The following is a 14,910-nucleotide window of genomic DNA, read 5'->3' on the forward strand; positions in this document are numbered from 1 at the left end:
TGGTTGGAGAACAAGACCCACATCACTGGACTCACATTTCAGTTCCACCTGAGGTTACCCATGAAGTATCTTAAGTTCTGCCTCCCATCTGACAAATATTTCCCTTCAGAGCTCTTTTTAAACTGAAAACTTCTAGTAATGTAAAAAAGAGAGATCCTTACCTCTTGTGCAGTCAGGGCATGTTCCCCAGCTAAAAGCAGCATACTCAGGCCTCCCATTTGTGTAGGATCTGTTAAAGAATAAAACCAAGTCTTACACGTTTATTCATTTGCTTGTTTAAAGAACCATTTGCAGCGCTAAACCCCCAGAAGACTACTTGTCACAGACACTCTAAGCAAGCTGCCATAAAAGGCGGTTCAAGAGAATCACAAATAACCATTTCTGTACCCTCTGGGAAAGGCTTTCAAAGCTGTTTGAAGGATTTAATTGGATTTGTGTGCTTAACACCCCATTGCGTGGATTTACAAATTTTACCGCCAAAGGTTTTATGCTCTACAGAGATGAATATCTTTAAAACAGCAAGTGTAATGATCTCATACACAAGCATACACAAAGAAACTCTAATATCGCACTTGCTCATAACTCAATGGATTCTCCTCCCAAGGGAGTGGCTCCCTACCTTAGATAATGAACCAGTAAAGGGATGGAACAGAATGACATGATAAAGCTCTGAAACAAAATTCCAATTTTCTTTTTTACTTTAATTTAGAACTGCATTTAGTGGTGAAAAGTGTCAGCCTGACAACTCTGAAGCATGAAGCACTCTCAATCCTCTGTGCCAGTACAGCACAAGCACTGGCCAGGCAGGCTGCCTGCCTACTTGTCGCCACTTTTCCACTCCAAATAGTGTTTGCTCTTCATCATTATGAAGACTAATTGTCTGATCTTGGGAGAGTGCCTTGGAAGCAATACAGGGTCACAATTTAACAAAGAGCCATACAGAAGGAAGGACAAAGTCCATGGTCCAAATGGCTCGTACAGCAGCTACAGTGTGAGAGAAGGAAAAATCATTATACTTGCTGTATTTCTGGAATCATCAGTACCAAATGATACTCAGGTCTCCCTGAAGCATGTAATCTCGTCTTCCAATTTCCTTTAACTAGCCTATACAAAAGCCTCACTCTACAACAATAAATTGCATATGCCCAGGACTATTCTCTGGAATGAGGGCCAACTGGCACAACTCCCCTCTTCTGTGTGTTAGAAAATTGTTAGCCTCTAACAGAATGATTGCATCCAAAACACCCGTGGGGAAGATGATTCCTGTGGCCCATTCCAACTTGTTAACCATGCCTATGTGTTTTTTGGAGAGTCAACTGACATGGGCCAAAACCGTGTCACAAACCTCCTACTGGTTTATCACTGCAGATGATCAAATTCCAGTTCAGAAGTACACTTGCTGGTACTGTTAATTCAATATTGTGGGCATTGCCAAAGCTTTTCCCTAAGACAGCATCTCACATTGACAATCACAGGATAAGATTTGTTAATGATGCTCTCTTAAAACAGCAGTAAACCAAAAATACAGAGAAAAGCCACATGAATAAACCAAGTTCAACTACTATATCAAGAATAGAAGAGTGGTCATTATCTTAAGAATATAGTCTAGATAGTATCTAGCTTTAACAACTGGAAATAATTTTTTCTTTTTCTGTAATGAACAAGTAACACGTGTTTGTTTTTTAGCATTTTACTTTACAACGAATTTTAAAAAGCAAAATGATATTAAGACTCTGAGATAAGGCACTATAAGAAGGATAGAACTAGTAATAAGTAGCTGAATAAACGGAGACAAAAAATAGGAAGAGTTGGCAAATACTTAACCACAATTGATCCCTCAATATAGAACCATTTACCATGAATTTACTTGATCAAGTAAAGTTCTGTGCTTCAAACAAGAGGGACTCAGAACAATTCAAAACTGAACACACATCTTGAAAGACAATGACTCAGCAGACAGGTAGTTTGGAAAGAAAGCCTGGAAGATCTCCAGATCTCCACGCGATCTTACTGAACTCCATATTTCACAGTTATGGGCTGGCTAGTTGCTTTCTACTTTGTTTATTCCCCTTGAAAAGACAACGTAGAAGCCAAATCTTAAGCATTTAGAGCTATCTTCCAGTTTTCAGCTTAAATCCATTCAGAGTGAAGCAAAGGTACACTTCTTTTTTTCTGTTGCTCACACCTTCAAGCTGAGATCAGTTTTCTTTAAATGGTGTTTTCCCCTGTTGTATTTACAGCAGTGGCCCCTGTTCATCCTCTACTAGCTTTACTAGCCTAAAGAAACCAAGATCTTCTGATGTCATCAAATGTTCATCTTCCACAATCCTTGTGATTCCCGCCATTTTCCCCCTCAGTTACTCCAGGTAGAGTCAGACCTTCTTGTACATGTATGATCAGCAGGGCAACCATGTCAGATGAGCTCTCACCTGTGGTCTGTTCAACAGCATTAGTTTTTCCTCTACTGTTCCTGAAAATGCTTTGCCTGACATACTGCAGTACAGCACTGCCTTATGCCCACATCACACTGATCATCCATAGCCACTCTCTTGAGTTTCACCCTAGTTGCCTTAGGTCTTCCTCCTCAGTTTTTGCCAACTGAAGAACTAGTGTACAGCTCTAAAATTCTTCCCCTACTTCTAAATGTCTTCTTTGCTGAGTACGTGGTCGCAGATTTCTGCTAATCAAATAAGTAGTCTAACACCAGGACAAGGATAGATTCTTTTTCCCCACTTCCTTCAAGTAAGCAAATACTTGAAGTGTTCATTTAAAACTAAAAATCATGAGGAGAAAAAAAAATGACAGCTTAGTGTAAAGTGAACATTTAATTTTGCACTCAAGCAAATTGAATATTTATGCTGCAGCTGGAGCAAAGGGCTAGCATTTAACTGATCTTGATAAAGACAAAAATCCTTTCACTTAGGTTTGAAATTACAAAATAACTTCACATAAAGGAAGACAAAAATGTATACACACGAACAGTGCCATGTGCTTATAGAGCTTTCTCAGCACAATGTTTCTCTTGTGGCACTAAGAACCTACTAGCATGAAAGAGGAAGAATTCTAAGTGCTACTTTAAAGTACTTTATAGTTAAATCAAAAGTTACGAGAAAATAGCATACACATCTGACTTGCAGAATAGGAAGTGATTTGTGGCTTCCTCAACAGCTTTCAGCAGTGATTAAGCTTACACCATCTCACTGTATGGAAATTATATGTTTTCTTTGTATTAGTCTGGTTAGAAACTTAGAAGGCTAGCTTATTCAACATCACCATTTTTCAGTCTGAGAAAAAGAAAGAACTGAGAAAGAGCTAAGTGCAAAGAATCATCAAGTAAGAGTTTCAATTAACTTTCACCTGACTTCAGAATTAAGCTTCTTTCTAAAGAATAAAACTTGCATCTCTATCATGACATTGGCTATTCTAGGGAGTGTCTTCTTCTGAGACAGAAATGTAAAAGCATTGGAAATCCTCCACTTCTCTCCAGGAAAGATGTTGCCCACTTTAACTCTGTAGTTGTGACAGAAGATGTTGTAATGGACACCTTCGCTTGAGAACAACAGCTGTCTTTGCCTTATGTCCTCAAACAGAACACAAGAGAGCCATGCCATGACAAAAGCACGCTCAAATGCAACTCACAGGCTGGACAAGCAAGGACACCACTAATGATGCTGCAGATCAGAAGCCCCGTGATGCTGTTACATAGCAGGTAAGAGGAGAGACGGCCAGCAGGGGGACATATTTCATTTAATTTTGAAAAACATAACAAGCAAAAATAAATCAAAAAAGGATTTACAGTTGCAAACAAGTAAAGCAGGTTTCCTGGAATGACTGTGGATTGTCATATAATCCTTGTCCTAATGAAGTGATCTGCCTTGAAGACGCAAAACAGTCAAGCCAGCAGCATTTCAGAGACAAAGGTATTTCTACGGACATTCAGCTACATTTTAGTTAATCAGCCAGTACACAGCCTGGATTTTAAAAGAGGAAGTCCTAGACTCAGCAGTTCAGATTTGAACTAAACTATCACATGGATCTGAGGAAAGAACACAAAACATGGTTACCATGACACTTATAATCTATTTGGTGTGACAGATCTGTCGTGATTTAGATGCTGCTACATCTCTGACAGAAGCAGTCATTAATTCATGGGCTACTGCTATTCTCATGAAATAGCCAGAATTCATTGGCATGGGGACTGGAGCAAGACCCCCATGAATCACTATACTCGCTTACTCAGTTTGAAGTGAAGGAATTTTAAAAAAAAATTAAAAAAAATCACATTAAAACAAAATAGGGCCTTCTTCAGAACTGAATGTTTCCATAGATTAAATGGATTACTTTCTAATTAATTCTTAAGTTCTCTGTCAGATGTTGATTAAAGATCTCTCCTATCAGGTGAGGGACAGCAGCTGGGCAGACCAAGAGTTACTGCTTGTTCTTCCAGTTAAGTCAATGAACCTGTAATGAAAATAAATTATGCCTCTCTGCTAGCCAAAGCAGAATGGGATGAGGAAACTTGCAGGTTTCAGAACTGATCTCTCATATGTAACTATGTGCCATGAAAAAGTATTCTGAATTACATTTCACAGTTTCGTTGCGGCCAGGAGGAATTTCATTACAGGAAATTTCATACCACTAAACTGGCAAAAAAAGTATAAAAGTCTTCTTATCCCTTTTTTTCCCTACTCGTTCCACAAAATCATTTTCCCTTCTCTAGCACATGACGTCACTAAGCAGAAAAATCCTGTCACACAATCATCATAAACTAGGTAGGATACAGAAAAGTCTGTAGTGCATCAACATTTATAAAATGAGAAACTTTAAAGAGGAAAGGTGTGAGGGAATAATTTTTCACTCAGTTCTTAAGCTGCTAGTATTTAAGAACATTAATATATCTATAAAAGGTCACGACTACAACAGTTTCTGCTAGTTGTGGATATCAGCAAGAGATTATCTGCTCTTCACCAATACAAGCTCTCCAACTGTACTGCCTTTCGTTTAAACTTCTTATTTTGTAAGTAAAATGAAATAATACTTTTCTTGCTTTAAATATAGACAACTTAGTTCCTCAGGAACAGCCATCCACAAGAACTAGAAAATGAACATCTCTAGTTCTAATAGCAGACAATCCTGAGCTAAAGAATTAATCACATCTGGACTCCAAATCTCCAAATGACCACACCTTAAAAGATGTCATATATATCTGGACTTGACTCTAAAAAAGGATAGAAAATGGTACAAAGTTGTTACGCAGAAGTTTAAATACAGTCTCAGCAACCTAATTTGGGGACATGAAACATATTTGTGGGTCTCAATGTCAAGTCCTCAAACAAAATAAGGATGTTCACCTATGAGAAACCTCCCAAGACAGAAGTCTCACCTGCCATCCCAAAGTTAAGCTGTGGCATTTCTTCACTTTTTGTCACTTTCCTCGGGCTTGGTATATCTTTCGCAGAGTCTGAAGGGAAGGCCCACAGCTTCTTCCTGCTTGTAACAGTGGATGTCTGGGTTTTCACAGGTTTGTTTGTTGTGGGGCACCACTTGTACCCTGGATTTGCCTTCATAAATGCATCCTTGTACTAGAAAAGAAAAGAAAAAATTACTGATCACGACACTATCTACAGGGCAGCAGAGTATACTGCCTGTAAGAGGATTCAATAAATAATCCTTAAATGCCTTGATTTTTTAACTGTGTGCTTAAGAGTCCAACCACCAACATAGTCTAACAAGAAGATAAGCAAAGCCATATTTTAAAAAAAGTCACTTTTCTCTTTCCTTTCCTGAGGGCTTATTATGCACATCAGGCCTAAGTTCTGATCCTGCAAACAGCTCCCTGGGGCTTGTATTCTCACTGTCTGAGAGAGAAAAAGAGAGAGATCTTCTCTGAGAGAGAAGATAGCTTCTGAATTCTTTTTCAGGTACAGTCTGTTTATTTTCTAGTTTGAATGAAATGAAAACATTCACTTGGCAATAAATGCAGTGTAATGTCCCTTCGCACTTGTTCTCTATCAGGTTGATATTTTAAAATATTTGAAGTAAATTCTTTTCCAAGCCCAGCACGTTCATTTGAAAATAAACTGCTACCAAAATTTTCTCTTTTTCAGTAACTTCTGATAAGTCACCCCAGCCCTCTCTCCAAAACAATCCTGTGTGACTGCAATAAAATGAAGTAGGACCATTTAAAATTTCCTTTGGCCTTGACCATGTATCTTAGTTATTTGCTGTCTCCTTGGTATGAGGCAGCAAAACAACCTTAGCAAGACTACACATGGAGAAGTAAGACCTGGATCCTACAGAGGTTGGCTGGGGGAGGTAATAAAGGGGAGGATGGGGATCTATTCTATTTTCAAACACAGAAGTGACATTTTCCAAGTATCTTGCTGCCCAGGAAAGAATTTTTTTTTTTTTTTTAATTAAATATTAACAGCAGTAAGATGAGCATACTTCAGTATTTCAAATTTGCTGACCTGCAAGGTAGAAAACAGACGAATCAGAGGAACATGCCAAACATTCCAGCTGCAAATGTTTGCCTAACAAGCGATAGTGACTTGGAGCACTTGCTGCTGTCGGAGGCACGCTGCCAAGCATGAACCAGGGCTCACTGCAGGGAGAAGGGGCTGAATTCCTCCCAAACCACTATTAGGTAAGTCTGGTCTTGACGGCTACAAGCAACCAAGTGAGTTCCTTGGCTATATGCCAGGGCAGCTGCAAAGAGCTGCTTCTGTGATGACACATGCTCCCTCCTACCCAGCTGTCCGCAATCCCAATTCTACCACAGAAAAGCACCTATGTTTCACACACATACATGCACAGGAACTCACACAGAGGGGAAAAAACTCCCTCTGGTATCAAAACAGAAAGAGCACTCAGAGCCCTGTCCTCTAGTAGAGTCACTGCCATACTTTCCCAGCTCAACACACAGCGCCGTGCCTTGTGGCAGCCTCCCTGCCACACGCGCATCTCTCTTACTTTCACTTCCATCTTACACTGTCAGCTGGCACTCTCTACCTCCAGACTGTAGCAAGGATAAAAATGATCCAATTTACAAGCAGCACGGCACTGTGTGAACCTACTGTGTCAAGTCCAGTATTTATAGAAGTGGCTATAAATAATAAAAATCTGCAGGGGCTGCTGACCCACATACACCCTGTATTTTCTGAACAGGGAAGATGTACTAAATCTGCAGATGAAGGCCCGTGGCACCTCTCACCTCACCCCTTTTCCCTATTCCTCAGTTTGGTTTGAGAGTTCATTTCAGCAGTGAATGCAGACCACAGAAATAGCCTCACCAGGGAAGGGAAGGGGAGGGGATAAGGAAAGAGGTGGAAAGGAAATGCACAAAGAAAGCTTTGCCTTCCATTGTTAAAGCTCCAGCCCACTCATGAATCATGTTTCCAGCCTGCTGAGTTAAAAGCACAGAACCTCTAGCGATGAAGTGCGTAAGCTCTTTGTATCAGCATTGCTGCTCTAAATAATTGAATTATTCTACAGATTAATTCGACAGGCTGCCCATCAAATGAGGACCATAATTCACACCATTTGTAAGACGAAGCAGCAATAAGCTTTTAATCAGTTTCCAACAAGGGCAATACAAGTGGCATAGTGTATTAATGGATTTTTGCCTCTGCAAAGCCAAAAAGTTAATGTTAACAGCACTCTTGAAACCCCATTCAGGAGCCAGGGAGGACAACTCAGTGGCTACTTTCAGAATTTCAACACTTGTGATAAAAGGAAAATAAATAAATGTAAAAGTTAAACAAGAACCAAGAAGCAGTTTTATAAAAGGCTTACAGGGGCCTGGTCCAAACCTCTGGCAGACTTTTAGTATTGATTGTCGTGACTATTAGACCAAGTCCTAAGAAGAAGTGATAGATTCTGCTTGGCAGGTCATGAGATAACTTAAATGAGCTACACAGGAACAAGAAACAGCCTAAGGCAATAGGAGAGCTTACTCTTTTCCTCCATTCAACCAACTGTGCAGTAAACCAATTTAACACAGTGGCCTAAGGAAGTCTCTAAAGTCACTTTAAGAAAAAAAAAAAAAAAAAAAAAAAAGATAGAAAAAGAAATTTCCTTATTCTGGAAAGTAAAGACATCACATTTGTTCCCAGGTAGAGTGGCACAGCAGTGCCTTCAGGACTGCCCTGTAGAGTCATGTCCTGAAATCTAAGGTAGAGTAATAATAATTAAAAAAAAAAAAAGGATACGTTTGTGAGCTTGGTTTGATGCATCATTCCTCTTTGTGAAAGCTTGGGGAAGGATGCATTATGTGGTAGGACAGGTGCCACTTCAGAGCCAAGGTCAGAAAGGGTGTTGCACTTAAATGTAACTTCCCTAAGCTGCTCTCATCACCAAATAAAAAGTTTGCTTCTTCAGAAGCTCACTGAGCAGATTCAAGGTACACCTCTGGGCACCAGTCACCATATTCTAAATGTTGAATATATGTTTAAATACCACCAACTTTCTACGAGAAAATAAATAAGTAAAAATCATACTAGAGATCTACCTAAACAAACAAAGAAATAAAAAAAAATCCCTCAAAATACTACACTGTTCTTAATTCCTGAAGAGTGTTGGGTTACCCAGTGAGCTCATTGGTAAGCTCATTGGTGAGCTCACAGGCTGCAGCAGGGAAAACCAGGCATTTGTCTTCTCCTGTGCCAAGGCAGCTATACTTTGATTTGCATATTGCTGAGACAGTATCAGTTGCTGGTACTACACGAGTGATAAACAAAGTTGCTTACTAGATGCTAGACCTGATTTAACTGGTTTTATAAACTCTGGCTTCAAGTGATAAAACCATTCTCAAGTTTATAATCCAACAGAAGTTGTAATCATTGCAATTCATATATAGATATATACACACACACATATATGTACATATATAAGCTCACTGAAGTTTAAAATACAGTGAATGAGCTTACTTTACCTAAATGTGTCTTGTCAGTATATGTATGTCCTTAAATAGAAAATTACAACAGTACTTTGAAGTCATTCCAAAGGCACTCAACTTGTTGACTTTTAAATACGCTCTTCTTAGGAAAAAAAAATATCAATACATGGCTCTCTCTAGAATTGATATTAGCACCTTTCAAACAGTCTCAACAGTAAACCTAACTATAAGAATGAGCATTAAACAAGTGATCCACACACAGAAGAGGCTTGTTTGCAAAGATACTTTCAGTGGCATATTATAGCTTCTAATTATTGCTGTAACACAACTATTTAAGGAATAGAAATTATACATTGTTTTTGTTCTACACATTCTTGGAACTAATGGTAGTGATCTGAACTACTGAAGATTTATTGTTTCTCTTTGACGTTGAACATGCAATTTGGTCTGTGCCAGAAGAAATAAATAAATTACTATAGAAAAAACGATTTTTTCAACAGTATGATTAATAGCTTCAGATGTGTCACTTCATACAGACGTTCTGCAATTATTTTCCTTCTTAATGAATGAGTTTCCTTCAGCAAGACAAAAGACTAAATAAACAGTCACATCAGGTTTGTCTCTTCCAAAAAACCCACTTTCTTCATTTTCATTTTTCCTCTCTCTGTATCTGCACCAAGTCTCCTAATTGCCCTTTTTCCACACATTTCAAGAAGCATCACTAATCTGTAAGTGGGAATGCAGAACACATCAGGAACGGTTGGACAAAGCTGAGACTCAAGTTTTTAAACACCGTGTCATACCCTGCCTTATGCTTTAAAAAGGACCCTTCTGCAGAACACTTGGCTGTTCTTGCGGGCCCTTCCACGTTCACACAAACTACTCAATGTCCAGATCTTACATACACGTGTTAACAACAGTAGTCAAGTTCAGGTGACATGGAAGACACACAGGCTATGTTTCCCCAACTGTTTCACAGCTATCTGTACTTCTTGAAGTATCCTAACAATACTCAGCAAATGAGAGAAGTTCTTCCTACACCCTGTCCCTCTGTTGTTTCTTCTAAGATTGAATTCAATGGTTACACAAAATCTGCATCACACATGTCAATCACTACTGCAGTCTCTTTCAGAACAATATTATTAGCCAAAGTAACTTGCACACTCTATTATCAATATAAAGGGAGAGTACTTAACCTAGGAAGTATTTAGTTAAACTAATTTTAAAAGTAAAAAGGGACTGAATTTGTTCACTATACTTTTGGCTTGGTCAAGCTATATTATTGACAGCAAATGCGCAGCATGATGTAAGTACTATTACAGTCAATTGACAAGAACTGTATAATTTAGTGTTTTCAAAAGCGACAATCTATCATGTAAGTGCTTGCACTGCTGGGATTATCAGGTTTTATCTACCACGAAAGGCATGTGCTTTGCTTAAATGATTACTAGAGCCATACTAGTATGCATACACAGACTTCTTTACTTCCTTTCTGGTCTGCAAGACCAAGAGAATCAAAGCGAGAACAACTTGGTTCTGGGTACCATAATCCCATTAGGTAAGCTAAGGAGTTCAGAGAAGAGAAAGACCCCACCAAAAGTTTTTAATATACTAAGAAATGTAAGACAGATAATCATGTAATAAGCTCCCTTTGCGTCATCCATTCACGTAGAACCTACCTCCTTGGCCATGTCAGTGTATTTCTGCTTCTCTTTTGGATCTAGAACAGCCCACCAATCTGCCAAGATCTTGGTTGCGCCACGGTTATCGAGGCGAGGGTGTTCTTTCCGCACCAGAGAGCGATGGCGTTTGCAGAACAAGAGAAATGCATTCATTGGTCGGCGAGCTCGTTGCTCTGAGGACTCATCGTCTTCGGTTTCATCAGCATCCTGCTCTAAACCATCAGCGCCAAGGAGTGGCACCTAATAGAACCAAAGGAAAGGGATGTAGACATGGTTATTCATGCTTCTCAGAGACTGAGTTTATGCTCCGTCTGAACGAGGAAGACACATATAGACTTGTATGCATGTCTCTAAAGGCCATCCATTCCACCTAGAAGATCAGGAATCCCATATCAGACTTTGCCCAAAGGCCCAAGGTTCATTCAAGACTTAAGCACTGATTTGCAAGTGGAGCAGATTTCTAAGGTGAGGACTATTCTCTAACAACCACTCTAAAGGGGATAAAAGGAGGATAATCCTCCCTACACCTGTTTCCTACATACTAGATACCATCTTTGTCTTTTCTCACTAAGTGAGCTGAGTTGCCTTGTACTTCAGTAACATGTGTTCACAATGACAAAGTCCACAGGAACAAGAGCACACAGGTACCAGTTGCTTCCCCAGCTCCTGATGTTCATTTCCCAGCTTGTGGGCTGTACTGCACTACAACCATTGCATTGCAGCCCAGTCACTGCCAGAGGGCAATTCTCAACAGAATCCATTACCAAAATGTACTCACTCAGCTCAGAGACCAGCATACTATTCACATAACAGCCACACCACATAAAGCTAGTTATAACTTAATTAAGTTATTACTGGACAGAAAGCCACAACCTACCTAACCACAACATTGCTATTTTATAATACATAGCGGAAGGTAACCCATGAGGTCAACAGACAGCACAGCCCCCTTCTAGTTGCTCCTTATCCTCATCAAGAACCACTCGTCCTTTCCAGTTTGCCTTCTCAGCACTGATCTCTCAATCTTGTCTTAGCAGGGCATCAAGGAGATGCCAATACGAACGTTATCCACACGATGGAAATATCGTGTCTTCAAAACCAACACCACTTCTCCCACACCCACTTCTCATTATAGAGGTTGACTCTAAGTGTACATCTGTGAGGTGACACAGAGGGGTGGGTCCTTATGAAAGACGGTTGCATCTAATATCATTAAACAACACCGAAATATCAAGCGTCAGAACAGGGAGATTATTCCACTTCTGCTCACAATATTCCAGAAGAGAGGTTGAATTTCTTACACAAAGATAGCATAAATTTCTGTCAGCCTTTCCTTCTTTTTCCTTTCCAATCTTTCAGATTTTAGGAATAATAAAAGTATTATTGCTTGGTATGTCCTCAAAGTCACAGGAGACAGATATTTGGCACCAGCTAACACTATGTCTATAAACAATTAAAAATACATCATAAGAACAACCTTAAGCAATCAAGACCAAGATGTGCAATATGCTATTAAAGTAACGATTAAAACTACTAAACTAACTCTACAAAACAGGGGTTTGTCAAAAATTTTCAAATAATGATTGACAATCCACATTTTCTTGTTATTTGCTACTTCTCATTACAGCATTATGTGCACGCTATCACCTTATTTATCTTTTTAATTGACTGGGTTAGCTTGGAAAGAGAACAGCAAGAAATAAAATAAAAACACTGCTGAGGTGAGTCTGACCCATCATTCACCTTCTACAGTCCAAGTATCCAATGAAGTCTACCTTATCAATATCTTCCTCCTCCTCTTCTTCCTCCTCCTCTTCAGAAAAGTCAAGGAGTTTCTTGGCAAGCAGGGGATGCCACTGAAGACACTTTCTTTTTGGTCGTTTCCCAGTTCCTTCTCCTTCTGTCGAATGATCCTTATTCCTACTACTGCCTTTCATTACTGTGACCTGCCATGCAAAAACAGTCATATGTTCACAACAAACCCTTCAGCACAAATGACCATCATACTTATAGAAACCAAAAATGCCAGAGGCACCAATGCAAGACTCTGAGCAGATTCTGGCAGGGCAGTAGGTAGAGGTTTATTTCAACCATCACTACCAACAAGGATGCATCTTTTCTTAACTTTTCCCACCTGATCAACTAGTGACAAACAGTTTAAGAAAATGAAACCAGCACACTAGCTAACTTTGCTCTCAGATATACTCTTCCCTAAATGGTAGCACAGAAGTGCTCACAGTGCTCACACTCCACTGAATGAAACTCACTACTCTCCTAGTGCTGTTACCTCTATATTTTTTCATATTTTGCTATAGAATAAGTCAGAAAATCCCTTTTTTTAACCATAAAATGTATAACTACCTACTCATCTGTTAATCACACACATATATAGCAATATTGATGCAGAACCCCATAACACTATGAGCTAGGATTTCCAGAGTGCTACTAATAAAAAGTATCATAAGGAAATCTGACTCCCTGCCTGACAGAAATGAATTTTCACAAATTTGAAGCAACCAACCAGAAGTAGTTACTCTGACACTCTTAAAAGTACTTATCTACAAGAGCCTATGCACAGAAAAGCCTATGCACAGAAAACCATCCACACAACCAATGGCCTGCAGAAGGTAAACAAATTTCTCATACTTGTCTTGCACGTGTGTCCTTCAAAGTACCTCTTAAAGTACCCCTCAGTAAGAACACATCCTCACCACAGGCTACCTGCCAATGTCAGGGATGGCTCAGAAGATCTGCTACATCCAGGTAAGATCTGCAATGCGCTTACGTAGCTCTTACACCTCACTTACACATATCAAACACCTTGCTGGGAGACCACTTCACGCAGCAGCGTCCAGCAGCAAGAGCCATCACAGCTCCTGCCACACCCATACGTATTTCTCAACTACTAATTCTACTTTTGGCTGATGTCTTCCCAGGGTGATTCTTGGTTAATTCACTGGCATTTTGGCAGTATGCTCTTGTTTGCTCCAGAAATGCACATAAGCAGCTGCTTCCCTTGCTGACTTGAACAGTGCAGAAAGCAGAAGGAACTTCAGACACCACTCACTGAAGAAAAAAACTGAACCCCGAATTAGACAGATTCAAGCATTTTAACTTAGGAATATGTAAAAATAGCATTTTCTTGTATGTACACTAGATTTTATAAGTCCTGCCATCCCTCCTTGTTTATCAGTGGTATTTGCTGCCCTCTGAATGCTCCCATGGAGGGGGACTTAGCAGTTTTTTGTTTGGCTCCACACTTTGCTGTTCCTACCATCCTGCTTCTGAACAGAGCGCAATTAAACTTTGATTGCATGGCTATCACTGTTAATTTTCTACAAGTAACAATTGTCTTCTCAGCAAGTATTATATAGCAATCCATCAAGCAACACTTCACCAAAATCTTTATCTGGGACTTGCAAAGAGGATCCAACACACTGGAAATTAAATACACAGAAACAACAGCTTCAAAAGAATAATGAAGGGTGGAAAAAAATCAAGCAGCAGTTCAGTATAGTGAAATGCAAGTTTGAAGTTTTTCCTATCCAAAAGTAAATTTTGCCACATACACTGCTGCACGGTGAGTCCCACCTGCATCTCCTCCTAAAACACTGAACCACCATCTGCTTTTGCCACTCAGGGTATTTTCTGATGCAGATCAACAGTGTAGTAGTATTACTGTTGAAGATCTTCAGCTTTCAAGTCTCAGATTTATTTTTTTTTGCATGGAACAGTTTGACAATGTAATTACATAAGCAAGATGTTCAATGTTCAAGCGAATGCATACACGATTAAATGACAACACAAGTTTTATTGCAATGAATTACTTTCTGAATGGCAAAACACCAAAGCAATTCATTCAGATCCCCTAGATTCTACTAATTTTTCCTTTTTTTTTCCCTTTGACGTATGATCAATGGCATGTTAGTTTCTAGTTTTGTCTGGGAGAAAAGTAACTGGTAGAGGGAAATCAGCAAAAACATCACTTCCTTCTCTCCCTCACAAGGATCCCTGAATGCTGGCAAGTATCCCTACCAGCAAGATTTTCACCTGGACTTGGATCCTATAAGAACTGAAGCATGTTAATGCAATCAAATGGTTCCTCTGAAAGTCACAAAACAAGTCATGGGCAGTCTCTGTGGGATCTGTGGCAGAAATAGGATAGAATGCACACAGCCCTTCAACTATGAAGTTTGTAATCGCTGGAACTTATGAACCACATCTCAAAAAAATGTAATTTCTACCATAATATCAGTAAAAATATCATATATATTTTAAGTTAGATTTAGTAACTTTTCAAAGTTTGCAAGAGTAAAAACCATTAAAGCCAGC

General features: G+C 39.4%; 1 protein-coding gene across 1 annotated transcript in view; it reads right to left on the bottom strand.

Moving 5' to 3' along the window:
• Positions 1–14,910, bottom strand: part of BBX (BBX high mobility group box domain containing) — a gene marked incomplete at its 3' end in the record, with an annotated part of 121,562 nt that overhangs the window by 38,997 nt on the left and 67,655 nt on the right. The window contains exons 2-5 of the mRNA XM_079536622.1: positions 12,354–12,524; positions 10,576–10,818; positions 5,384–5,582; positions 162–229 (exon numbers count right to left, since the gene is read on the bottom strand). Of these exons, the coding sequence (XP_079392748.1) occupies positions 162–229; positions 5,384–5,582; positions 10,576–10,818; positions 12,354–12,515 (672 nt within the window). The 5' untranslated portion in view covers positions 12,516–12,524. The remainder of the gene's footprint in view (positions 1–161; positions 230–5,383; positions 5,583–10,575; positions 10,819–12,353; positions 12,525–14,910) is intronic.

Source organism: Tetrao urogallus (genome assembly GCF_951394365.1).
Source record: "Tetrao urogallus genome assembly, chromosome: 1".
Taxonomy (NCBI): Eukaryota; Metazoa; Chordata; class Aves; order Galliformes; family Phasianidae; genus Tetrao; species Tetrao urogallus.